The 27,527-nt window shown below is 50.7% G+C and overlaps 1 protein-coding gene across 8 annotated transcripts in view; it reads left to right on the top strand.

The window, feature by feature from the left end:
- The window catches only part of CD2H10orf90 (chromosome D2 C10orf90 homolog), a 221,997-nt gene that overhangs the window by 133,151 nt on the left and 61,319 nt on the right, over positions 1-27,527 (top strand). For 4 of the 8 annotated variants that reach the window (XM_086681154.1, XM_086681159.1, XM_086681158.1 and 1 more), the window contains one exon: positions 21,077-22,199. In XM_086681154.1, the coding sequence (XP_086537280.1) occupies positions 21,077-22,199 (1,123 nt within the window). Of the gene's footprint in view, positions 1-4,256; positions 4,471-9,278; positions 9,361-12,169; positions 12,262-21,076; positions 22,200-27,527 lie in introns of those variants that run through there. The other 4 variants (XM_086681155.1, XM_086681153.1, XM_086681152.1 and 1 more) reach the window with 4 other exon arrangements.

Here is a 27,527-nt window from a genome sequence, read left to right as displayed (position 1 = left end):
TGGGGGACGCCCACGTAAGGGTCTCTTTCTGCTCACTGGTGTCCCAGGTTGCTGGCACCACCTGTGAAGGCAGAAATGGCCCCTCTGAAATCAAACCACCCTGTGACTCTCAACACAAGATAACAACGGCTCGTTTGGTGACCTTGATGTTCCTTGGTGACCTTGACATCCCCTTGATGTCTCGGGGCAGGGCCGCATGGCAGACCTAGATGGTGTCCCTGAGGCCATGCAGGCCCCTGCACGGTCCACGTGTCACGATGGGGAAGCTGAGCCGGAAAGAGGGGCTGACCGGCTCAAGGTCACAGCTGAGTGGCAGGCGGGATTTGGGCCCAACGTCTTTGCTGCCCATCTGGGCTTTGCAGGCCACATCATGCTGTGTCCCTTTTATTTATTTAGTTAGTTAGTTAGTTCGTTAGTTAATTTTCTTTATTTTTGAGAGGCAGAGAGAGACAGAACGTGAGCGGGGAGGGGGCAGAGAGAGACAGAGACACAGAATCCGAAGCAGGCTCCAGGCTCCGCGCTGTCAGCACAGAGCCCGATGCGGGGCTCGAACTCAAGGACTGTGAGATCATGATCTGAGCCGAAGTCGGACGCTCAACCGACTTAGCCACCCAGGTGCCCCACGCTGTGTCCCTTTTGAAGCCAAAAGAAAGGAGGAAACAGCGGCCTCTTTCAACCTCTCCTATTCCTCCTCCCTGCGGCTGAGACCCAGGCCCCCTGCTTAGGGGAGGCTGCACATTCCTTGGGAACCTAGCAGAACCCCTGTCCCCCCAGCCCCAGGCCCCGGTTTTCCGCTGACCTGGGCTGCCCTCCAGCTCACAAGACTCTCTTTTGAGAGGGGAGGTGCGTTCTCTCCCTTTCACACCGGAGCCCCCGTTGAAGGGATTTGGATTACACGACAGAGGCCATTTCTGCTTACTTGCTTACCTCTGTCATGGACCTAAAATGAGGGACTTAAAGTGACCCCCCTCCCTCTCCCCTCTCCCCGTACATGGGGGAACAAAAGGTGGAGGGAACGATTACTTTTCAGAGATGCTTTTAAGAGGGCTACTAAAATGATCGGGGGCACCTGGGTGGCGCAGTCGGTTAAGCGTCCGACTTCAGCCAGGTCACGATCTCGCGGTCCGTGAGTTCGAGCCCCGCGTCGGGCTCTGGGCTGATGGCTCAGAACCTGGAGCCTGTTTCCGATTCTGTGTCTCCCTCTCTCTCTGCCCCTCCCCCGTTCATGCTCTGTCTCTCTCTGTCCCAAAAATAAATAAAAAACGTTGAAAAAAAAATTTTTTTTTAAAAATAAATAAATAAAATAAAATGATCTATCCACGTGTGTCTTTGCCCTATCTACTCCTCAAAAAAGAACTCAAGCGTTTGCTAAGAAAATATTAGCTAATAAGACCACAGGAGTTCAGAACGAAAGGCACAAGATAACCTGCAGAAAGAACTGAAAGCAGGAACTCGAAGGAGTATTTGTACGGCTGGGTTCACGGCAGCATTATTCACGATAGCTAAGGGTACAAGCGACCCAAACATCCACCGACAGGTGAATGGATACACAAAATGTGGTCTATACACACAGCGGAATATTACTCAGCTTTAAAGAGGAAGGACGGGATGTCTGGATGGCTCAGTCGTTAAGTGTCCAACTTCAGCTCAGGTCCTGATCTCACGGCTCATGGGTTCGAGCCCCGCATCGGGCTCTGTGCTGACAGCTCCGGAGCCTGGAGCCTGCTTCGGATCCTCTGTCTCCCTCCCTCTCTGCCCCTCCCCCACTCACGCTATGTCACTCTCTCTCAAAACTAAATAAACGTTAAAAAAAAATAAAAAAAAAAAAAGAAATAGGGTTTTAAAAAAACAAACAGGAAGGAAATGCCGATAAAGGCTATGGCATGCGTGACTTTTGAGGACGCGTTTGGTGAAACAAGGCAGTCACAAAATGACAAACGCTGTGTGAGTCCGCTTATGTTAGCTCTCTGGAGCAGTCACATTTAGGGAGGCAGAGAGTCGAATAGTGTCGCCCAGAGCCCAGGGGTGTGGAATGGGGGAGTTAGCTTTCGTGGGCACAGCTTCAGGTATACAAGGTAAAGAGTTCTGGAGAGGGGTGGTGCTGTCCTGATGGTTTCACAAAGGGGAACATACTGAACGCCACAGGACTGGACACTGAAAAATGACGATGGTCGTACCTTGATGTGTGTTTTACCGCAATTGAGGGGGTCAAAAGAAGACGGCCCATGAGGGCAAATGATCAGCCCAAGAGGGCAAACCGGGAGCCAGGCCGGACACCGAGGGCCAGAGACACGGTGCGTCAGGTTCCAGGCCTGTCGGAAATCAGCTGTGAAATGGCTGGAAGACCCGCAGATAGGCTTTCAAAACATCTCTATGGCCTTGATTTTCTGAGATGAAAGTTAGACGCAAAAACTGGGGCTGATAACACGGTCCATTTTCTCGAGGGCCCGTTGTGCCGAGCCCACAAAAACCTTCCTTCGGCTCATTTCATACGTCCCAGCCCGACAATGCCTGTGTCAGTATGCCTCTCTGACCGAGGAGCAGACACGGGCTTGGAGGTTGTGTGGCTCGTCCAAGGTTCTAGCATTAGAACACGGTGGCTCCGGGGTGTCACCCGGGGCCCTGCCACCAAAGCCCAGGCGCTTTCTCACGCTTCAGAGATGTTACCAGGTCTACAGATCCTGTCCCATTTCTATCCTTTCTGCACGGCCAGTGATCATTAATTATTGCAGAGTCTTAGCTTGAGGCTTACTGGTTGGGTGACCCTGGCGGGTTTCTTCAATGAGCCTCAGCTTCCTCACCTGTAAAACTGGGGTAATAACCATGCCCTCCTCATAAGGCCATTTTGAACATTTAACACTGTGACCGGCATGGGTTGTCTCGTAAAGAGGGGAAAATAAATTTTGGGCGTGAAGATGTACCAGTGACATTGACCAGACTCCACGCCCCTTGGGATCAGCCAGTGAAATCTACATTGGTTTGGTGTTTGTGAAAAGGCTTACCAAGGTGCTGTCCATTTACATAGAGACCCATGCTGCCAATGCCTTGTCCCCAGGGATGAAACCACTTTTCCTTACGAAACGGTATATTTCATTTGAAAAGTAAGGAGTTCTGCAGTTGGTGGATCGTGTCCCCCCGTGGACCTGGCTGTTGTACACTCGCCCTTAGGTTGCGATTCATCTGCACGAGCGTCACCTTCAGTCCAGGCGATATGGTTCGGTGATTTCTCCAGGTCCCCACTTGCTTCGTTTATCACAGTTCTCCCTTTCTAGAGTTTAACTGTTTTGAGAGAGCAAAAGAGAGAGAGGGGTAGGAGCAGAGAGAGGTGGGGGAGGGAGAATCTCAAGCGGGCTCTGCACCATCGTTGCACGCATAGCCCCACGTGGGGCTCGATCCCACGAACCATGAGATCCCGGCCTGAGCCGAAATCAAGAGTCAGATGCCTTAACCAACTGAGCCATCCTGGTGCCCCTGCATGTTCTATCTTTTGGCAAAAATCCTTGTTGCTAATTATAAGCTACCTCAGATGTGGTTGGGCATAAATGATAAACCAACGTTCATTATAATTTAGTGTCAAAGGTGTTTTATTAAATTGTATGAAAACCGATTGTTCTTATAATAGCTTGCATGGTAAACCGACTGTTACATTGCCCAATATTTTAGATACACTGGCTCGCAGAATTTGGTTACGTATTAAAAGCGGGTTATTCGGGGCGCCTGGGTGGCGCAGTCGGTTAAGCGTCCGACTTCAGCCAGGTCACGATCTCATGGTCCGGGAGTTCGAGCCCCGCGTCAGGCTCTGGGCTGATGGCTCAGAGCCTGGAGCCTGCTTCCGATTCTGTGTCTCCCTCTCTCTCTGCCCCTCCCCCGTTCATGCTCTGTCTCTCTCTGTCCGAAAAATAAATAAACGTTGAAAAAAAAAATTTTTAAAGCGGGTTATTCACATGAACATTGTGATGTTTTCTGAATGCACGTTCCTAGTCAGGGCGCTTTTAAACGGTAAAAATGGTGCTTGGCGAGAGGACCAGCATCGTCAAAAACAGGCGAAAAATAAAGTACTGAGAAGCTGGGGAGGAGGTGGAGAAATTGGTATCTGACCGTAGGCGGTAGACGAAACAGCTCCTTGTCTCACACCTGACAGTGCTCCTTGGAAAGCTTCTACACAGTGGTCATGAGAACTTTCCTTACTTGTCAAAGCCAAGGTGGAATCCCTGCCCCGCCCCTGGTTGCCGTGTACACATTCCAGTGACTCCATCACAAGTACAACCTTTAGAGGTTCTCCAGCCTAAGGCGGAAGGTGGGAACCTGCCTCATTCCAAGAGTAGTTACCGATGGAAACTGTGCTGGGTTTTTCTTTCTTTCTTTTCTTTTTTCTTAGCCAAACACCTCCTTGTCATTAACAGACCTTTGAAACGGAGTAAGATGTATTTGAAATGCCAGTGATATATACGATAAAAGTGCCTGAGGAAGGTACGTTGTGATTTTTTGCCCCACAGGTGTAACTCTTGTCCAAATATAAAATAATTTGTTCATTCAGTCACCCTGCAGTGAGTGTCCCCAGCTGGCCAGGTGCTAGACGAGGCACGGGAGGAGGGAGATGAATAGGAGAATGTCTTCTGAAGACCTCAGTCCGCTTGGGGAGGCAGACGCGTGAACAGATCATTACAGAAGAGTGTAGTGAGGACAGAAGGTAGTGACAGCCTGTCAGGGGCATAGATGCGGGCTGAATTGTGTTCCTCAAAAAGATTCGTTGGAGTCCTAACCCCCGATACCTGCGAATTCACGTGACCGTATTTGGAAATAGAGTCCTTGCAGATACAGTCGAGATGAGGTCAGACTGGAGGGGGGGAGGCTTAAAGCCAGTGGCTGGTGCCCTTGTAAAGAGAGGGATTTGCAGACACAGAGACAGAGGAAGGATGGCCATGTGACGATGGACACAGACATGAGCGTCACACTGCTACATGCTAAGGAACATGAGGATGGCCGGCAACCGCGAGCACTCAGCAAGTGGCGAGGGAGGATGCTCCCCTGGGTCCTTCAGACACGGCATGGCCGGCCAGCACCTTGATTTGAGATTGCTGGCCTCCAGAATAAATTCCTGTCGCCACCTCATTTGTGATAACTTGTCACAGCAGCCCCAGGAAATGTACGTGGGTGCCATGCTGGACCGGGGGGCATGCAGGGTAGGGTCAGCCACGGAGCCCTCCCTAGAGGAGACAGTCGTGAGCTGTTTCAGAGCACGAGGAGGTAGCCACACGGGAAGATCGGAAAGGTGGCACCCGGGATCGTAGAGACGTGGGAGCTGCCACCTCGGGGAAGTAGCAGCAGGCTTCTTTTAAGGGCATTTAGCCTAGTCTCCTAGAGCCCCAGGGCCCCACACAGGAGCTCAGGTTTTTATGTGTATGTTTCTCATACCCCGTTCGAGGAGGGGAGGGCAGATTGGGGATACTTTCGTTAGATTTTTCAAGGGAGCCACAAGGTCACAAACTGGTGATGTCAAGGAGATTGGGGGGGGGGAGCCAGACAGGAGACGAGGCTGGTGTGGGGTCACCGGCTTGACTGTGACCTCGCCAGGAGCAGGCAGTACTGGTAGGATTAACCAGATGGGACGGAACAGAGCCTATCTCGTAAGGAAAACAGGCCTTGGCTTTCCACTGGACATTGGAGGGGAAGAGGGGGGTAGGAAGGGACGCCTCAGTTTCTATTGTGGGCGATAGGTGGATGGTGGCCACTTGCCAAAATAATGGGTGTGGTTTGGCAGGAGAAGGAGGAGAGGAGGAGGAGGAGGAGGAGGAGGAGGAGGAGGAGAGGAAGAGGAGGAAGAGAGGAGGAGGAGGAAGAGGAGGGAGAAGAGGAGGAGGGAGAGGAGGAGGAGGAAGAGAGGAGGAAGAGGAGGGAGAAGAGGAGGAGGGAGAGGAGGAGGAGGAAGAGGAGGAGGAGGAGGAGAGGAGGAAGAGGAGGGAGAGGAGGAGGAGGAAGAGAGGAGGAAGAGGAGGGAGAGGAGGGAGAGGAGGAGGAGGAAGAGGAGGAGGAGGAGAGGAGGAAGAGGAGGGAGAGGAGGAGGAGGAAGAGAGGAGGAGGAGGAAGAGAGGAGGGAGGAGGAAGAGAGGAGGAAGAGGAGGGAGAGGAGGAGGAGGGAGAGGAGGAGGAGGAAGAGAGGAGGAGGGAGAGAGGAGGAGGAAGAGGAGGGAGAGGAAGAGGAGGGAGAAGAGGAGGAAGGAGAGGAGGGAGAGGAAGAGTGGAGGAAGAGGAGGGAGAAGAGGAGGAGGAAGAGAGGAAGAAGAGGAGGGAGAGGAGGAGGAGGAAGAGAGGAGGAGGAGGAAGAGAGGAGGCAGCTTGGGGAGAGTTGGTTGGTTCCCTTTCATACTAGGTGATTTGGAGGCTAGGTGGTTCTAGAGGTTGGTGCTCGCAGAGGAGATCTGGGTCTTTCCTTGGCATTGGTTTATAAAGTGAGCAGAGGCCACGGTGTGTCTGAGATTCGGCACGAGGGCCCAGAGGGAGAACAGGATGGTCAAAGAGAGAACCCGCAAAGGAAAGTAAGACACAGTGGCCAGAAGGGAGGAAGACAGAAGACCCGTTGTTCCAGAAGTCAAAGATGGAAAGATCTCCCAGAGACACTGGGTAGCTAACAGGGTCAAACCCCCCCAGAGATGATTAGTTTAACTTAAATTGGAGAAGTGGTTCTGAGAAACATCCATTTTGAAATGCTTTCGTAAGGTATGGTTCCACGTGGCAGAAGCTCCTGTTAAGGCTGTAGGTGAGGAGGGGCGTTTATGGACCCAGAAGTGGGAATCTGGATGCGCCTTCTTGTCCCTGATGTGGATGATGGAGGAATGCAAACACGCGTGCTCGCCAAACTAACTGAAGGCTGGGCACGTCATTTCCACATGACTTTGATGGAGTGATTCATCAGGCGGTGCTCGTCCGCTGTTTTTGTAGCGACGCCTCGAGCATTGTTGGGTGCTGTATGGGAATTGTGGGTGATTCCTTGCTCCTACCCTGTGCTTCACCCATTGTGCTTACCTGCCGGTCTCCCGATATGCTGGGTTTTTCTGCTTTTTCTACTCTAAGCCGTTTCCACCTTCTCTTACACCTCTGTTCAGGCTGTGCCACCTTCTGTCCGCCCCACTTCTATATTTGTCTAAACTCACCCCATCCTATAGGGCCATTTCATCCCAAACCCCGCTGGGGTCCCTTTCGCTGGCAGGGCTCTGTCCGTGGCTCGCGGAGGCCGGGATAGCAGAGCCATGGGCGGGAGAGCTTCTCATTGCCTTTGCCTCAGTCCAGGGCCCCCAACACCCCGAGTGCTACATAACTTCCTGCTCTGGACTCCGTGCCTGAAGCACGCCTTCCTCCAGAGAGGAAATCTGAATTTCAGGAGTGTCTGGCTCAGGGTCTCATGATGTGTTCACTTAATGTCACTCATGATGCTTGTGGGCTCTGGAAAGGGGCTCAAAGTTGAGGGTGAATGGCCTTGGATAAGTGGCTAAGGCTGATGGAGACAGAAGCATATACAGACCTTCCAACCATCTCGGGAGAGGAAACTTCTTCAGACATGCCAGTGCGTTGACACCCTCCCTGGGGCCCAGAGGACCAGAGCGCGGGGCACCACACAACTGATCCGTAAACCCGCAATAGATGGTTGGCTAAAATCAGGCTGATTTTTTTAATAATTGTTTTAATGTTTATTTATTTAATTTTGAGAGAGAGAGAGAGAGAGGGAGGGAGGGAGGGAGAGAATGGAGGAGGGGCAGAGACACAGGGAGACACGAAATCCGAAGCAGACTCCAGGCTCTAGGCTGTCAGCACAGAGCCCGACTCGGGGCTTGAACCCATGAACTGTGAGATCATGACCTGAGCCGAAGTGGGACGCTCAACTGACTGAGCCACTCAGGCACCCCCTAGTCAGGCTGATTTTTAAATTAATATCAAAATAAAAGTCAGGATGCTGGTGCTGTTGATGGCTTCATTTTAGTGGAAGTAAGTGGTTAAGGGTCCCATTTAGATCCCCCTAGATACGGTTTTCCAAAAGCCATGGTGTGGTTTTGCGATCAAAAGCATGTGGTTTCCTCCCAGGGCCCTAAACTTACCATTTGTAGAAGAGCTTGTTGGCTTAAGACCGGCAGTGTTCTTGGACCCGAGCTGCGTTGAATGTTTTGGAGGGCTTGCTAAAATCTCTCCGCTAAGTCCCACCCAGCTCTCTGATTTAGTAGATCTGCGGGAGGGCGGGTGGGATCCGAGAATGGGCACTTCCAGCAAGTTCGCCCACGATGCGGAAGGTTGTGGTCCGGGAGCGCCACTCTGAAAGCTCTCAGTCTTAAACAGCGCTGTGCAGTAGGACCCCATTGGGTTTCCAAGAAGCAGAGCCTGAGGTAGGGATTGGGAGACATGTGGGCGAGGGTGTGCCCCAGGAAAGGACTGTGAGAGAGTTAGGGAGGCCTGACGGGGTACAGTCTGGCCCTTGGCTTACCCTCTGGAGCATGCACGATTGAGCTTTCCTGGCTTTTGTACCTCTTTTGTGTCCCACCCCTGGCCGTGGGCCAACGTACAGAAAGGTGCAGCATCCAGAGGACTGTTCTCAGAGAAGAGTGAAGCTGTGAGTCACTGACAGCTACCCTTCCGACAGCCGGGGGATGGGACGGCGCCCCACAGCAGGGCGCGAACGGAGACAGCTCCGGGTCTAATGTCACAGAGGGGAAACCGGAGTCAGGAAGGTCACGTACACTACACAAAGCGGCACAGCCGGAATTTGGCTCTGGGTTGCGAGATTTCTGGGATGGCACCTGGGCTGGTGTATATGCCCTGCAGGTGCACACGGCCTGCACGCCGTCTGCCAGTTTCCTCTTAACCAGGACGATTTCTTGATGCGGAGTGGACTCAACCGGCCCCTGGGGGAGGCCTGGGCCAGGCCAGCTCCCACAGTGGAGAGGAGCAGACTGGCCTGGCCCCTTCCTGTCCTCGCACCAGGAGCAAGACCAAGGCCACGTGCAATCTGGTCTGGTTAATGCATCTTCTGTATGGGAGACGTGAACCCCTTTCCCGTAAAACTCATGGATGCCAGCTACTGGAAAAGCCAAAACTCCTATTTACCGTAGTTCTTGCTAACCTGCCCCACGTGTCCCCCGGCTTTGTCTTACTTGTAGATGCCAGCGCGGGGTCACCCGATGGCGGGGGCCTCCATCCGTGGTCAAGCGGGAAGGCACAGGGGATGTGTCCTCACTGCACGCCAGGCACTCTGCTAACAGCCTTGCTATTCATCGTCCCATTATTTCTTACAGGGTCTCATTTCCTCTGACACTTGGGAAAACAAGACTGACAATTTAACCAACTTACCCCCAAATTACTTAAATTGACCAAGTGGTGAGTGGCAGACACGGATTTGATTCAGGGTCTTTCTTTCCCAAATTCTATGCTTTTAACCACTCTCGTAACTCACCTCCTGGTGTCCTTTGAGGTCATCGTACCAGACATCCTCTTTTGTGGCTTTAGTCTTACCTCATTTTCACTCCAGAATAGGCTCGTGGCTGTAAGTTCCAACTTTACCAGTTTTATGAACTCCCGTACGTATGTCTTCACGTTTGATTGTCGTGTGGTTCGTGAGTTTTTGAGCCCTTTCTTTCAATAAACAGTGCATTGTGAATACTTACCCGTGTTGCTACATAGACCTTATATTTGTTGTTTTAAAGGCCCTACATTTCATCCAATGCATCTACCTCAGTCTCCCCAACTAGGATGTCTGCATCCTAGTCCCCGGAATTGGTGGACGTCCTACCTTTCATGGCAAAAGGGACTTTGCAGATGTGGTTAAGAACCTTGAGACGGGACCGTGATCCTGGATTATCTGTGGGTCCAATCTAAGCGCAAGGGTCCCCATAAGAGGGAGGCGGGAGGGTCAGAGAGAGAAGAAGTGATGATGGACACAGAGCTTGAGTGACGTGCGGCCACACGCCAAGGAAAGCCGGCAGCATCTAGAAGCTGGAAAAGGCAAGGAACCACATTCTCCCTGGAGCCTCCCAAAGGAGTGCGGCCAGCCAGTCCCTTGACTGTAGCTCCGTGAGACTTGCACTGGACGTCCGACCTCCAGAGCTGGACGATAACACATCTGTGCTGTTTGAGCCCCGAAGTTGGTGGGCAATATTGCAGCAGCCGCGGAGTGCTGAGACTCGGCCCCTGCTTGTCTGGGCCCAGTTCTGGCCCTCCTCCCTGCTGGGGGGGATGCCCCTCCCCCGTAGCTCATGTTTATCACATGTCATTATGTTCTGGGCATTGTGCTGAGGGCAGGTTAGGTAGGCCACTCAATCTCTTTCAGGACCTCTCTAAAGTAGGCTCCATTATTATGTCCCATTTCACAACAAGGAGCCAAGGGATGCGGAGTTACTTTCCCAAAGCCACGCGTGTAGCTAGAGATCCTGGGACCTTGTGGTCTGACTCTAGCAACCATCTAGGCTGGGATGGGAGGCGGTGCTGTCTTGGTCAGACTCATTAAGAGTCATAACCAGTGCGGGTTATCAGACATCAACCCCAGATCCCACCCCTGCCCAGGTCCTTTACATACACTGCCCTCAGGGCCTTGATGGCAAGGCTGGGCGAGAGATGTTCGTCTGTGCATTTTATGGCTGGAGAAAGTCAGAGAGGCCAAGTAACTCACCTGCTGCAGGTGAGCTGGGGGCTGAGCTGGGCTGCAGCTCTGGGTCTAGCTGGCCCCAAAGCCTGTGCTGACTTCAGACTTCTTAACACGAGGCCACATGACTAGAGCCGGGAGATTTCCTTCTTCATCAGCTTTATTGTCAGCTCATCGTGATGCATCGACCCTGCAGAGAAATCCGTGAGATCTTTCAGGTCTTACGTTTGTGCTTCATGGAAAGTGGTCTGTGCGCGTCACCTTGGATGACTATCTGTGTCCCTCAGTAACGGAAGGAGATGGAGGCGTAGCCACGCATCTGCGTTGGAGCTGATGGGGGCTCCGTCATCACTCAAGGATGAGAGGGGACGCGAGCAGGCTTTGGATGGGTCAGTGGTGGCCCTTGAAATTCCCATGATCCCCTTGCAAACCTGCCAAGATTAAAAGTGCTGTAGTGTACCATTTTCTCCGTAAAATGCTTGAAATTCTGCGAGTTATTTCAGTTATATTGTAAATTTTTAATAAGCCCTTCTCGTGAGTTGACGAAGACAGCCGCTTCTCCCCTCTTCTCTAACTTAGAGAACCTCATCACCAGCACTAGCCGTTGGGGAACCGTTCTTCGTAGGCTTTGGAAAAATCACTCTCCCCAGAATATCTGTATTGTGAGGGTGACGTTCCCTGGGCTGCAGAGACTGGACCATGCAGGCTCTTCTTCTCTTCACCCTCCTTCCTGTGTTTGGTATACATTCCTGACTTAGCAACAGGCACCCAGGCGGGCATCATAATGCTGCTGGGTTGTGGATCCTGTTCGGTGCTGCGGAGGAGTGCAGGGCGGCTTTGGTGGACAGGAAAATCCCACAGAGCGGTTTCACAGACTTGTCCACAGCTACCAAGCTCGTTGCTGGTGGGACAGCTGGAACCCAGGTTCACGATTCTCGGCCCCCTGCCGTGTGCCCTTGGCTCTGATGATAGGCTCTGCTGTCAGCGTGGCAGGTGTCTCTGTGGAGGGCTATCCACAGTGTCTTACTTATCCCCACGGTGGTATCACAGGTATTATCCTCAGCCGGTCCGAAGCAGTTTCACTGTCAGCGTCTGGGCCACTCACAGCTCCTTCGAGCACTGTGGTGTTAAGAGATTGGATAAAAGTTCGTCGTACAGTTTCAGCCTTTTCTTAACTCTGGTGGTGCCGGGAACCCCTTACGTGTGTTTTTCTCTCCTGCTGGGTGTAAACTCAGGATGAGGGAGAATGTGAGCGGTCTGAACTTGTTCAATTATTACTGAATCTAGGACTCTAAACAACAGCATGGAAGAAGGAATCTTGCAGCCTAATTATAAACTAAATTATAATAAAGCCAGAGAGCCTAAGTGGGGGGGGGGGATGGAATAAAAGAAGGAAATGTACAAGGTTTCATCATGAGTCAGAATATACTGGATACACCCTTGGCTAGTACATAATACCTGACGGGGTGCCATGAAACCATAGAGTTCTAGATTCCATCATATCCTCTCATTTACTAAAAAGTAGCCGTATTATCTCCTTTTGCCTAGGATTACGGGACAGCCAGTACAGTTCAAATGATCAAATTGCCCTTAAAAATCTTCAGTCTGATGTTCTAGAGAAGAAATCTGACTTCACCGAGGTAACATGTTTCTAACTTCTAGACCAGCCAGTAAAATGCAGCCAACTATAAAACGTGATCATGGGCCTACTTATGATGTGTTTGCATTTTATTTAGTTTAGTCAAAACTGAATTAAGGCAGGGGCGCCTGGGTGGCTCCGTCGGTTAAGCGTCCGACTTAGGCTCAGGTCATGATCTCACGGTTCATGAGTTCGAGCCCCACGTCGGGCTCTGTGCTGCCAGCTCGGAGCCTGGATCCTGCTTTGGATTCCGTCTCTCTCTCTCTCTCTCTCTCTCTCTCTCTCTCTCTCTCTCTCTCTGTTCCTCCCCCACTCACACTCTGTCTCTCTCAAAAATAAATACATAAATAAAAACATTAAAAAAATTTTAAAGTATGCCGTGTCTATTTAATCAGTCTTTTATAATCTTCACCAACAATTGGTAAATTTGCAGTATCATAGGAGAGTACAGTGATTGAATCTCAATTTTAATTTTTTTTTTCAACGTTTATTTATTTTTGGGACAGACAGAGACAGAGCATGAACGGGGGAGGGGCAGAGAGAGAGGGAGACACAGAATCGGAAATAGGCTCCAGGCTCTGAGCCATCAGCCCAGAGCCCGACGCGGGGCTTGAACTCCTGGACTGCGAGATCGTGACCTGGGTGATGTCGGACGCTTAACCAACTGCGCCACCCAGGCGCCCCTGAATCTCAATTTTAAACCAAAATTTATCTGCTGGAGAGAGAGAGTGAGAGAGAGAGAATGATGTTGTGCAGCATTTTGAAGGTGGAGAAGAGATAATTGGAAATCTAACAAGCTCTAGTACACATCATTATAACTGCAAAAAGCGTCAGGAATCTGAAATAGGGAGAAAATCAGAGGTCATGTTTATAAAATGGTATGTTTCTGATTCTAGAGAACAAAGCACTCTGTACACAAGGGTTAATGTGACCAATGTATCACAGACCAGGTTCTGGCTAATTGATGGACTCATTCCATCCTTCCCATAATCCTGGGAGGGAGGTATTACTATTATACCCATTTTGCACATGAGGAAACTAAAGTTCTATAGCTCCAGTAGTTGACTGGCCCTGAATCTCCTAGCTCATATGCTGTCTGGCTCCAGGCTTCTGTTCTTCCCTTGCTCCAAAGGGCTGGCCATAAAGGAAGACTCGTTCGAGTTAACACTTTTTTTTAATGTTTGTTTATTTTTGAGAGCTAGAGAGAGACAGAAAACGAGCTGGGGAGGGGCAGAGAGAGAGAGAGAGACACAGAATCGAAGCAGGCTCCAGGTTCCGAGCTGTCAGCACAGAGCCCGACGCGGGGCTCCAACTCACAGACCGCGAGATCATGACCTGAGTCGAAGTCGGACGCTCAACCGTCTGAGCCACCCAGGCGCCCCTCCAATTAACACATCTTAAAATATGGACTTTCCTGCCTGAAAGAATCGTCATCCAAAGCGTTAGTTTATAAGGCATCTGTTCTCTTTCATGAGTGGATATTCTGCCATGAACTTTTGTAATTCGAAGAGGTTGTGGAATTATAAGAATCGATGTCTCATGACACATTAAAGTAGCAAGGGTATCTGTGAAAAATATCTTTCCCCCGAAAATGCTTGACTTTGGTATTATCCTTTGATTTCATTCTGCCCGTAACAAAACTTGACATTTCCTTCAGAGACCCCAAGCCTGAACTCCCACACGATGGAGAAAGGATGCTATTCTGGCTGCTGAGATCTAGTCATCAATATTGAAAGCCCTTTCTCTGTGGAAGCGCCGAGCTCGCTGTCTGAGGATGTAAAGATGCCTGGCTATAATTAATTTGTTCCCGGAAAGCAAGAGCAGGAACCTCAGGTTGCAGGGAGGGAAATTAGTAGGAGGAACAGTGGATCATTGAGAACCATCCCTGAAAGGAGGTACCCAGTTAAGAAGGGCAAGATAATGATCAAGTCGATTGCTACTCTTTTGAAGAAAGATACCAGCTGAAGATCTTTCCCACTTGATGTTCACACTGAGCTGGCAAATTCCAGCATCTGATGCTAAAATTAATCAGTTTGGTTATTAGTGATATAGATCGTTGGCGCTATGTGGTTGGATCCCTATAACACACACACACACACACACACACACACACACACACACACACACACACACATGGTCGTTATCTGTGACAGAATTCAATAACTCTGAGAAATCACACCTTCTAAGCCTCTGCTTTGGAATGATCTGGACCATCTACTTTGATCAGATCAGTAGCGTGACTTTCAAATTTCCCTCCCAACTTTGAGCTTTTAAAGCTTGTCCCCGTGTGTTTGTTATAAGGGCAGTGTGCGATGATGGAATACTCCCGACGGATGCCCTTCCTTGGTAACTGCCATAAATCTCCGCCTCTCCTCCCGAGCCTGCACAAGATTGATCACTTTCCCTTTCAAAATTCGTCGAAGCTGTAGAAATGATATGCAGGCACTTCTTCAACCAAGTGATTATTTAAAAGGAATGAAATATGGAACAGAGTTTTCTTCTTTTAAAAAAGCAACGTGTAAATTTTCCCGATAACAAAAGTAATGGCAGCTCCATGTAGACACTTAGGAAAATATAGAAATACATAAGAAAATATTTATATATATTTCGCTCCCTTCTTTTTCCCATGCAATTTTTTGTTACATACAACTATAATGTATATCAACTTTTATAGCTCTCTTTTATTACATAACATTCTATCACAGGCAATTTCCCGTGGCATTTAAATTCTTTGTAATCTTTATTTTTAATTTCTACAGAATACGATGCAGTTGTGCCTGCCATGATTTACTTACCCGATCCCCTTTTAAGCAAGACATTTGGATTCCTTCCAGCTTTTCACTGCTGTATATTACACTGTACCAAGTCCTTTGGTTTCTTGCAAGTGCGTGGAAAGACAGAAGTTTCAGGACGGAAATGGAGAAGACTCCATTTCTTCCATTTATCTTAAAACGGCCTTTCCCTACTGCTACATGCCAGAGAGAACTCATATGTTTGAAAACACTCTTACGTCCCTGACGAAACACCACTAGGTTGACAGAGGACTTGGTGGTGATGATTCTGGATCCACCAAATAGGAGTAAGGATGCTTGCGGCTAGCACGGAGGTGACTGTGGAGTGTATCCGTGCACATACGGGGCCAAAGAATCCATCTGGAGAGCATAGCGGTAGGCTGCAGAGCAACCCTGGAAAAGGGAAGAATTGTCAAGTGGAGGAAAATATAGATTTCAAAGCCACAGGTTGGATTAGATGCTTATCCTTTGGAGAAATAAATTGCTACAAGAATGGAAGCATCCCCATTCCAGCGGCTCATGATCCGATGTCTCTGACCATCTGCCACTTATCTCTTTCTTCCTTCGGTTTATGAGATGGTGCCTTTCTTAGCAATATGTCTTAAGGCATAAAGTTAAAAGCAGTCAATAAGATGAATAAAACTGGGAAAGCAGTTACCAGCCCTCCAAGATCATGTTTGAAACATTTAAAAGCAATCAATGTCTTAAAGCAGCATTTATGAGAAAGAAAATGCACAGATGCCCGTATTGTGTGAGGATGGTCAGGAAACGGGTGATTTATTGCCAGAGCAAGACGCGATACGCAGCTATTCATTCGACCTTGCTCTGACCTTGACCATTCTACTCTAAATGCAAGATTATTTTCTTTTCAAATCAAATCTTACATCAGTTAATCTTATTTTAGATAAAAGATACCTTTTTTTCCCCAAAGCCATGTTCAGTTAACCCAATATAAAGGACAGTGGAGTGGCACCCTGGGATAGCTTCACTGGGAAAGATATTTGATGTGAAAGAAGGGATTGCTTTTCTGAGAAGTTGCCCTGATTTAACAGCAGTGGGCCAAGTTAGGAGCATCGACTAGCACCTGTGTGTCCTGTCTCTCTTGGTTTCCCGGCCCCGGAAGAAGATCTGGACACGAAGTGGTGTATTGTCGTCTGTTACGAACTGGATTGTGTCTCCCCCCAGCTCCAGATGCATGTGCCAAAGCCCTAACTCTCAGTGCCTCAGGGTCTGACTGTGTTTGGAGACAGACTCTTTCAGGAGGTAATTTAGGTTCAATGAGGTCATGAGGGTGGGCCTTATCCAATATGATTGATGCCCTTGTAAGAGGAGGATATTTAGGACACTGAAAGGAGAAAATGCAAAGATGTGGTGGGTGGGGGTGCGGGGGGAAGAGTCAGAAGGAACCATCCCTGCTGACCCCTTGTCCTCCGACTTCCAGCCTCCAGAACTGGGAGGAAATAGTATTTCTGTTGTTGGAGCCACTCAGACTGTGGTGCTTTGTTACAGCAGTCCGGGTATTTATTTATTCATTATGTTTTTATTTTATTTTTGAGAGAGGGAGAGACAGAGCGTGAGCAGGGGAGGGGCAAAGAGAGAGGGAGACAGAATCTGAAGCAAGCTCCAGGCTCCGCACCGTCAGAGCAGAGCCCGACGGCGGGGCTCGAACTCACAAACTGTGAGACATGACCTGAGCCGAAGTCGGACGTCCACCCGAATGAGCCACCTAGGCACCCCCAACAGCCCGAATTTTTAAGGGGCTGGACCTCAACTTAATTATTTAATGGATCTTCATGAGAAAATAGGATCTGACAGAGAGAACTTCCCATATGAGTCTAGGATGCATATTAATTGGCAAAGAGTATAGTGTTTCGTTTTTAACGTTTCTCAGTCTATCCAATGGGGCTTTTGTCAAAGCTGAGTGTAAACATCTGAAAAAACACAGTAAGATTTAACCAATAATCGCAGTCCTGACAATTGGATTACCTGCTTGGTGTTATCGCCAGTCTGTCAACGCCGTGGGGCCAAGAGGTGTCCTCAGCCTGGCAGGTAGTAGATGATCAGTAGATATTTCTGATGAGTTAATAAAGGGTTCGATCGTGACCCTATGTTATAATGACAGACTTTACATCTAAAAAGGTTTCATTCATTCTACATTCCCATTGACAGAACTGCAATGTACTGGGTACGTAACGGGTTCATTCCGTTTATGTAATTCCAATAAACGCAAACGCCTTCCTCATAAATACCCCCATACCCCCTCATTCTTCCAGAGGTTTGAGTACCTCAGGTATCCTCTGATTTCTGCTAAATCACAGAAAAAGTCATACCCTGGAGTTAGAGAACATGTTCATATTTTCAGGCGTATACTTTCACATCTGTCATTGTTTTTGATGTCCCAAACTTCCCGGTAAGGTAGAGAAGGCAAACAGACTTTTGTTTGGACTGGACTTCTGTTAGCATTTCTCCCTCAGGAAGAGCGGTATGTCAGGCATCGCTCTGACATACCGAGCGATGCCCCAGCTTCAGAATTAAGTTCAAATTCACACCAGTCGTTGTTGTTCTTCCTTCGTCCGTTTGGATTGGGTGGACCCAGAGTCGCGGTTGTGTCTGCCGGGCCCGAGGTAACGAGATGGTGGCTGATTCTATCCCATCCTCCTAGGCTTCTAGGACCTCCTACAGTGGCACCTGCCACCCCCAGGGTAGCCCCAGGGTGTCCCTCCAGTGTGTGCTCAGGATGGGCCCCAGGAGGTCTGAGTCCTGGCATTCCTTTCACCTTATCTGTGGTTAAAAACATAGCTTCTGGGGGCACCTGGGTGGCTCAGTGGATTAAGCATCCGACTCTGGATTTCAGCTCAGGTCATGATCTCCCAGTTTGTGAGATTGAGCCCTGAGTTCAGCTCTGTACTGACAGTGAGGAGCCTGCTTGGGATTCTCTCTCTCTCTCTGTCACTCTCTCTCTCTCTCTGCCCCTCCCCTGCTCTTAAAAAAAATAAGTAAATAGGGGCACCTGGGTGGCTCAGTCGGTGGAGCATCGAACTTAGGCTCAGCTCGCAGTTTTCCTGAGTTCGAGCCCCACATCGGGCTCTGTGCTAACAAACAGCTCAGAGCCTGGAGCCTGCTTTGGATTCTGTCTCCCTCTCTCTCTCTCTCCCCCTCTCCCCTGCTCATGCTCTGTCTCTCTCTCAAAAATAAATAAGTGTTAAAAAATTTTTTAAAAAATAAGTAAATAGCTTTAAAACAAACAAAAAAATACATAGCTTCTGGGTCTTACCCCAGAGATCCTGATTCACCTATGTCTAGAGAGGGGGAGGGAAGGGTCCAGAAGTCTGCATTTTTATAAAAAAATGTTTTATGTTTTATTTTTTATATTTGAGAGAGAGAGAGAGAGAGAGACAGAGAGCAAGTAGGGGAGGGGCAGAGAGACAGAGACAGAATCCGAAGCAGGCTCCAGGCTCTGAGCGGTCAGCACAGAGCCCGAATGGGGCTCGAACTCACAAACCATGAGATCATGACCTGAGCCGAAGTCAGATGCTTAACCGACTAAGCCACCCAGGTGCCCCCAGAAGTCTGCATTTTTAAAATCCCCCCCCCCCCCACCAATACCAGGTGGCGGGGGGGGATTTTATGCAAGTGGTTACTGGCCCAAACTTTGGGAGACATTGCAATAAAGTATAAAATCAGACCAATACAGCACGCTTTCCAAGTTGAGTATTTGGTTTTTTCCCTCCAGAGACTGTTGTCAGAGGAATTCCTAGTAGGGATGATTATACACTGGGTGGGGTGCACAGGCTCAATTATTATCAGAACTAAGTGTCAGGTGGGAGGGGCTTCGTACCGTGTCAAACCGCATGCAGCAGGCACTGGGGGCCTTGCAATTTTCTTGTATGCAAACTACAGCCATGGAGGGGGCACCATTGGAAGCAGAGACAGAGGGGTCGTAGAAGCATCTGGCAATGGTTCTCAGCATCCCCTGCCCGCTGGAATCACACTGGAAACTTCAAGAACGCTGATGCCTGGGCCCCACCCCCAGGGATTCTGACGTCATGGTGCGGGGATGCGGCCTGCGCTTGAGGGTTTTTACAAGCTCCCGGGTTGTTGTGGGCAACGTGGGCTGAGAAGCGCTGAGGACGAGGCCGCAGGCAGAGCTCCCATTAGCCATCTGGGAAAAGGTAGCCGTGATATTTTGATTTTTAAGGAACCGAAGTAAATTTTAAGGCGGCTCTGTGTGTTCGTCACCTGTCTGGTATGGTCTTTTGAATGTCCAACTTCCCATGTATCTTTCACATCGAATCATGGGTAAGGTGCTAGAGATTGCCCTGGGAAACAGGAAAAACAAAAGAAAAAAACCAAGAAAGAGAAGCGGACCGTCTTCCCGCGTCGAACAGTAAGAATGCAATGAGCCCGGGGTGCTAAGATCACATGTGCTGGGCCCCTCGTCAGAAGTCCGGGTGGAGGAAAGCATTACATTAGTTGCATAAATGAGTGTTAATCCTGCTCTGAAGAAAAGGAAGTTTTGTGCTTTCTTATCACATCGTAGGGAAAGAGAAACCTTTTCTGTCATCAAACACAAGGGCTTCCCATCCTTGAAAAGCCTGGCAGTCTCACGGTCTGTTCGTGTTTTTCTTTTTTGTTCTTTAAATGTGTAATCTGAGGGGGGGAGGGGCAGAGAGAGAGAGAGGGAGGGAGAGAATCCCAAGGAGGCTCCCCGCGGTCAGCACAGAGGCCGACACGGGGCTTGAACTTACGAACCGTGAGGTCATGACCTGAGCCTAAACCGAGGGTCACACGCTTAGCCCACCAAACCGCCCAGGTGCCCCTCTGTCCGTGTTTTTCAAAGCGTGCTCCCCGGATCAATTACCCCAGGCTCACCCGGGTGTTGGTTAAGCCGCAGATGCCTGGGCCCCGCCCACAGACCCGCACCGTCCGAACCTCCAGAGCCTGGGGAACATGCAGTTGTAACAGGCCAGGTGATTCTCAGGCCCCTCGGAGCTTGGAAATTGCCGCCTACCTGCTGAGCACCAATTAAGCCTCCAGGCTCCACACGCGGTGGGAATTGAGTCGTTACCGTATTATTTGGGGTCCTGTGCAGTTCCAGGCAAGGGTTCGTTCTAATCGTGTGGGATAATGAGCATCAAAATGGGGGCCCGTGACCCTGCAGGCGGTCGCCCACGTAGCTTTCTGCAATGGTTTACGCATTCGCATGTTAAAAACAAAACCAGGACGGAAGAGCTTCCTCCGCCTGGTATTGACCTGGTCAGATGCTTTCTTAAAAATCTCAGCGTGTTGTTTTGCACATAGATCTGCTGGTAAGGAAGCATGGAACACCTTGATCCCTCTACTGGATGGAAACCATGCCTGGGCACTGACATGCGGCAAAGCTCCACCTGTCTGGTTCAGTGCCCCTCCCCTTGCTGATAAGTGATTATCACGGTCGCTGTGTTAGTCTAGGTAACTGCCCAGCTTGGGGGTCTGATTTCTCTTGTTCTGCTGTCTGGGATTTGACCTCCATGATGGCATGCATGGGGAACCACCAAAATGCAGTCTACACTAGTAAAGGCGGAAGATTGTGTTAGGGGGTTAGGGACCCAGGCAGGGAGAGGGCTCCCCGTGGAGGAGGGAGGAGGACTCTCTCACACAAACCGGTGCCCCCAAGTCCCAGCCCTGCTCTAGAACTGGGTCCTGCCTCCCCCATGAGGCTGTGAGCCTCTATTCAGGTGCTCCTGGGCCTGGTGGAGGCAATTATTGAAATTCGAGGATATCCGGGGACACAAACATGGTTAGGTACCCAGCAGAGAAAACCCATTCCCCAGTCAGAAGAATGATTTCCAGAGGGTACAACCATTTCGTAAACGGATCTGGGTGTTCTGCCTTCCTGAGCACGCAGAGGTGGTGTCAGGTGTGTGGGGCAGATGGCCTTGGACGAGAACACGGTTCCGGACGTCCTCTTGGGCCTTGAAACAGAGTGCGCTGCCTGCATTACGATGGACTGCTTGAATAATTGCCGTCTTTTCCCATTTGCAGGAGACTCTGGCATCGCAAAACCCAAAAATGATTTCATCCGTAGTCATTTCACAGCTGATTGACGAGAATAAATCAAAGGCAAACCGGGCGGCGCTGCCCGCGCCCTGCGCGCCCGCTCTGCACGCACGTCCCGCGAAGCCATCTCGGGCGACCCGCAGCGGGGTCTCCATCAGCCGGGCGTTCGCACTCCTTCCCGGCAAGCGGGCCATCCAGACACCTGCGCGGAAGCCGGGACCTGACCCCGAGCTGCCGTCCAATGAGGAGAAGCCGTGCAGCGGCCCCCAAAGGGGCTTTGCGTCCATCACCATCACGGCCAGGCGCGTGGGCCCCCCAGCCAGAGCCCTGGCGTGGGAGGCCGTGGGGGACCCTCTGTGCACCAAGTGCGCGGCCCAGGGCGCTCTGCTCGGGGACTCCTCTGCTCCGGCTGGGGGTACCTATCCCCGCCCGCACCATGGACCATTCGCTTGCGCGGAGTTCTCCAGAAACTGCTCTGCGGTGACGCTGAAGCTTCCCGAGACCCATCCCCGGCCGTGCGGGGGTCACGAGTGCTGGGTCACCAATGTGGACAACCGAGAGGACGGTTTTCCAACAGGGGCCCCGCGGTCGGGAAAGAGGCCGCTGGTGTTCAGCTCCTGCATCCATCTCAGGGTGTCTCAGCAGTGTCCGAATTCCATTTACTATCTAGACCGGTCCCTCTCTGTCCCCATCGAGCAACCTCAACTTGCTGGCCCTAAAATGCACAGGTCGGTCCTGTCGCTCCACCTAAAGTGTAGTTCACACAGATTGACACCAGATGGAGTAGATGGCACAGAGAACGGAGGGCCAATGAGCAGAGCCTTGAAGCCGGAGCTCGCGGAGGGGAACCAGACCCTCCTAGGCCCCCGCTGGAACCCAGGTTTGCACAAAAGTCCCTTGAAGGAGAACCCGTCGCCGGAGCAGGTGCATTTGCGGCCCAGCGCCTGTGCCTGGAGTGGCTCACCTCTGTTGGAAAATACAGCCTTCTCGGAGGTGGGAGCCAACCAGGTCACTGGAAGAAAAGGGAGAGGGGATTGCGCAGCTCGACACGCCGGTGATGGTGCCAACCAGCTGTCCATTCACATTCCTGGCTGGAGCTACACAGCAGGTGAGGGACGCTCCCCTCCTCGGGAGGTGGGGCCGCCGAGGACAGATCCCCATCCGTCGGGTAACCTATGCAAGTGCCCTGCCAAGGCGGATAGTGAGTTTCTTCTACGTAACTTATTCCAAAAAGCGCTTCTCAGGAGCATTGCTTTGTCTGCTCGGCTCTCAACTGGCGATTGATGGCTCAGTGTTGATGTCCTCCTTAGATACGCACAGATACTTTTCTAGATTGTAAGAGACCTTCCCTCAGAGTTTTGTTTGCAATGGTAGCGCCGCGCCCTGCCATGTAAGGAGCAGGAGGCGATAGCCCCCAAATGAAGTTAATTTAGGTCCATGATGTTCCAAAACAGGGTGAAGAGGGCAAAGTGCTGTCTGCTCCCCGAGGCTTTTGTCTCTCTGGTCTGAACATCTGAGGGTTTGGAGGCGTCTAGAGGGCTGTACTTCTTGTCTTTCAATCAGATAATTGGTATTTATGGATTGGTCTTAGAATTCTTGTGTGTGTGTGTGTGTGGTGAGGGGGAGATTAGTAATTCTGGGACATTTTCAAAAAGAAGCACACTGGGGATTCTACCTGCGAAACAGCAAAAACCGCAGTTTTCTGCTTCCTTGGTTGTGTTTTCTGGGGCAACTCGGCTAGAATTTGTTGCTATTTCTACCACTGCGAAGGCCAGGGAGAATTCCCAAGGACAGCCGCCCTGGGTACCTTTCACCTCTCTTAGGAGATCAGGGAAGAGGAGAGCAGGTCTTAGCCCCAGGCCAGATTTCGTTCTCTGTTCAAACTTCCAATTTTCAGTTTTACTTTTTGCGAGAGACTCTGATTTATGAATTGGTGACTTTCCACTTGGGGAAAATATTTAAAGATAATAGTAGTAAAATTGGAAATGCAGCATACGCACCATAATTTTATAGTGTAATTTTTGTCCATTAAGGCTTTATTAATTAATAAAAATGGCTGTAAAACATTTTAAGCAATAATGCGCGTAGAAATGGTAAATGATGTAATTAATTTTAACAAGAGTGTATATATTGAATGCTCAGAGATTTTTAAGGCAATTTGACATGGCTTTCAGGTTGATTAGACCATTGAAATGCCTCTGAGTCTGACAGGCTTACTGCAAAAAGTAAATGTAAGCCTCTCTCAGTGTTGCAAAACTGGGCCTCAATTTAGTGTTTTAAGAAATTGTTCAAGTCAACCACTTCCTTTTCCTTGTTGATACAGATTACTGGAAGCATACAATCCACATTGTTATATGCCTGCCACCCCCACGCCAGAGCATATCCTGGTGTTTAGGTTGTGTCTCTTGTGTCTCATGGTGTGAAATAATCATTCGGATTTATGGCACCTTTGCGAACGGGTCTTTAAAAATCACCAGAGCAAGGTCTCAAACATTGATTTCAGAATAGAGGAGCATGAACAGAGAAAATCCACCCCCACCCCAACTTATTTTTGGCTTTGGTGCAGAGAAGATATTTGATTTTGACTTTGTGGAATGGCTGCTCGTGCAACTGATGTTCTTAGGCCAACAATATGAATGAATTCTACTTCCTGTGGGCCGACTTCCCTCAGAACAACTCCATATCCCAGAGAGTCCACATGCAGGATATGAGTGGCTCTGAATCATGTGGTCTCATTGGATCATTTGAGGAAAGATCTTCACGGAGGCCAGATCACCTTTTTTAGAGTTACTGATCTCGTATTTTCAAGCGCAGGGAATGTAGACAAGCCACGCTGGCTCTCCGAGCCTGTTTCTGCATCTGGGGAGCTAGAGAAGAGGGGCATTTGGTGTTCTGGAAGGTCCCCTCTAGCCTGGAAAAAAACCCTCTGCTCTATTTTCCTGAGGTGAAATCTGTGAGTGAGAGTGTCCTTGTGACTCTGGATCCCTCAGTCATCAAGCTCAAAGCCACAGAACCTTGAGCTCGCCATTCTGGGCACACGCCTCAGATGTGTACACAGGCACACGCATTCGTTCACACACACGACCCGCCCCGTACTTTCATACTTTCGCACTCAGAACCTAGTTTGCGATGGAGCGTATGCCTTCCCAGGTGCCAAGAATGTGCTTCTTGTCCAGGCTGTTGAAGTTTTGCCTGAGATTTATAAGCACGACTCATGGGCTGTAACCATCACAGTCTGTGGTGTGCTAAGCTACCCAGCACTTCGAGGGGGAGCTCGCTGACCTTCGTCTTGACAGAGCTTTTCGAGCTTTATGGCAAGTGTTTTCTGACAGGGGCAAGGCTCATTAAAACTCTGAGGAGCTGTTTGTATTTCCTGTCCCCAACTGGGATCTTGTCCAGGGCGTTCTCGACGGCCCCCCGTGGCTCCACTTGCCGTGAGCGGTCTTCATGTTTTCATAGTTACTGAATCTGATTCTTTTTATCTGAAGGATCCCCAAATCCCAGGTGAGCAGCGTCCGCTCGAGCCGCCTTAGTGACATTCAGCCTCAAGGGAGGCACGGCCTGGGAGATTCCGCAAACAAGCAAGGCGGCTTCGGTTCCAGTGGTTAGGTCATCAGACAGGAAGTGCTCCAAATTGTATTCTAGAAAGAGCCTCCCGGACGCACCCAGAAAGACGGCCAAGATGAGAGAAACTGTGAGACTTGCAGACATTTGATACGGTACAGATAGGCCATGTCTACTGGGGCATCACGTTCTAACAGACAGAGGGGGACCTGTCCTCTTTCTAGCGGCTGGGGGCTTAGGAATGGGTTCCTGCTTTGCCTCTCTCCTCAGTCCCTGTGGGTTTATTCCCTGTATCTCTGCTGTCGGGGCGTCTCCTGCCGGCACCCGCTAGAGGGACGTGGCACAGCTCCCTGCCCCGCCGTAAGGAAGGCTTCACTGCCACCAGCAGGCCATCCTACCAACAACCACGGCAGGTACCACACAGACCCTGGGTGCCAGGCCCTGGCCGACATCCGTCGTAGAATCTTTCAAACCATTCTGTAAAGACAGTATCACTTTCCCTGTCGCTATCCCTGTTAGATAGGACCAATGAGTCTTGAAAATAAAATGATAGGCCCAAGTCCACGTGGCCATGAAATGTCAGAGCCGAGAACAGTCCTGGGTACTTGGCTTCCCCCCCTCTGCACCCTCCCAGCAGCAGCCCGAGGCAGAGGAGTCGGATGGGTGGGGAACCCTCTCGGTGGCAGTCGCCATCTTCCGTTGTCACCGCGAAGGGGATGTTTGAAGACCACTCACGGACATACAGAGTAGTAGTATCTGGTGGCCAGAACCAAACAGGAGAGGGGGCTGCGCAGTTAATTTCTTTTTTTTTTTTTTTTTTTTTTTTTTTAATGTTTATTTATTTTTTTGGGACAGAGAGAGACAGAGCATGAACGGGGGAGGGGCAGAGAGAGAGGGAGACACAGAATCGGAAACAGGCTCCAGGCTCTGAGCCATCAGCCCAGAGCCCGACGCGGGGCTCGAACTCACGGACCGAGAGATCGTGACCTGGCTGAAGTCGGACGCTTAACCGACTGCGCCACCCAGGCGCCCCAGTTAATTTCTAATCAAATGTAATAAACCACGTGATTTGGTACAGTGAAAATTTATTGGCTCAGAAGTCCTTCCCAGCCTGAAACCCTCTTCCTCGTGGTGTTCCGTGGGGTCTACAGTGCCGATCTGAGTAGTTGTCTCTTTGCTGGGTGTTGCCTGCCTGAAACAGGATTGACTTTGATCCATAACTTATTGCCGGTTTCATTTTGCGCGTGTGGCCTAGATCTGAAGCTTTCCCCTGTTCCCAAGACATCCGTCGAAGTTTGTTAGATGTTCTTGGAGAAGAGACTTACGAAGGTCCTTTTCTTCACGTGTCCCAAAGGTTGATGCTCTGTGGTGGAGTTTCCGTCTCAGCGTGCCCCAGTCCGTGCTCAGGCTGCCGGTGGCCTTGGTCTGAGACGTCTCCGGTGTTTCTTGGCACCGCTGGTGATCAAAGGTGTGACTGTCTGGAGGGGAGTCACTGGAGAGGAGCGACCGGATCCCTGCCGGGTCACAGAGTGAGGGCTGTGCCTCCCACTGTTCTGTTGCTGTAATCTAACACGTGGGTAGCGAGTGGGGTTTAGGGCATGACGAAAGCTCTTCCGTCACTCAGGGAAAATGACAGGCTGTATGCCGATAGGCCAGACCTGCCAGAGAAATCTGCATCAGGCTCAGCCTCTTCAGTCCCGTGAGCGCTGCTTCCTCGAGGGGCCAGAAGACCTTTGAGGAGCCCTTATTTTACATATGTGATTTTCCTTTAACGATCTAGAGCTGGGGTCTACAGGCTTTTTTTGGTAAAGGGCCAGATGGTCTCCACAGCAGCTACTCAGCCCTGCTGTTGTAGATCAGAAGCAGCCACAGACAAGGCATACATACATGAGTGTGGCCGTGTCCTCATAAAACTTTATTTACCAAAACAGGCAGTGGACCAGATTTGGCCCTACTGGCTGTCATTTGCTGACGCCGAATCACTCATCCTCCCAAACAGACTTCACCCTGGTTGCCAGTCTTGCGTGTTGGATCCTTGGGAGACCCAACTCCGAGATGGAGATTGGTGGACGTTCATTAGGGAGTGGTCTCGGCATCCGTGGATGGGAAGGGAAAAAAGCAGGAATGGGCAGAGGGAGAAGTCACTCTGGGGTGCAGTTGTAATGAAGGCCTTAGGGAACTCTGAATTTGGGATGGCCCATCATAGCTATTCCGAGTCGAGGCGAGGGGGCTGTGCCTTTACTCCCCCTGGGGAGGGGATGTGACCGTGGGCGAGGCAACTCTGTACCCGCCAGCCGCTACAGTCGTGGTGGACTCCCAGCAGCCGGGGTGGGTGGAGGGCATCGCGGTGCATGTCGCTCAATCTCCCTTGCCCCTCTGTGACCTCATACGTCTCCAGAACAACTCGGGGATCTCGCACAGCTGGCCCGGGGGCAGTGAGGTGGGGGCGTAGGCTTGGGCGTGGCCCTCAGCCCCTGTCCAAAGAGGACCGGGGGGGGGGGGGGGGGACTCGTTTCCCCCCACCCTTGACGTCTACTCATTTAGCAGATGCAGGCTGGGCACTGCGGGTGTGGGAGCGGCGCCTTGAACCAGGCGGTGGTGGTGGGTGTGCCGAGAGCTGGTCAGGGGTGGGGCTGTTTGGGAGGAAGAGCCCACAGGGTGGCTGATGGTCAGGTGCGCTGGTGGTGTCGCCGTGGCCGGAAGTGCCTGCCCAGCCCTCTGCGGTCTCCAGGGGCTTCTTCTGCCATCTGGATGGGAGGTTTGTCTCCCAGTGGCTGGCCCACATTTCTACTGTGACCGCACTCTCTCGTGCTGAAGGAATGTGGTTGAGGACCATGTAAACAGTCTTCGGACCGTGTCTTCTTACGTTTTG

The sequence above is a fragment of the Puma concolor genome, chromosome D2 (genome assembly GCF_028749965.1).
Source record: "Puma concolor isolate L17-30 chromosome D2, mPumCon1.1.hap2, whole genome shotgun sequence".
In the NCBI taxonomy this organism is placed as follows: Eukaryota; Metazoa; Chordata; class Mammalia; order Carnivora; family Felidae; genus Puma; species Puma concolor.
Note: the sequence above shows the minus strand (reverse complement) of the source record. Positions and strands in the feature narration are given on the sequence as shown.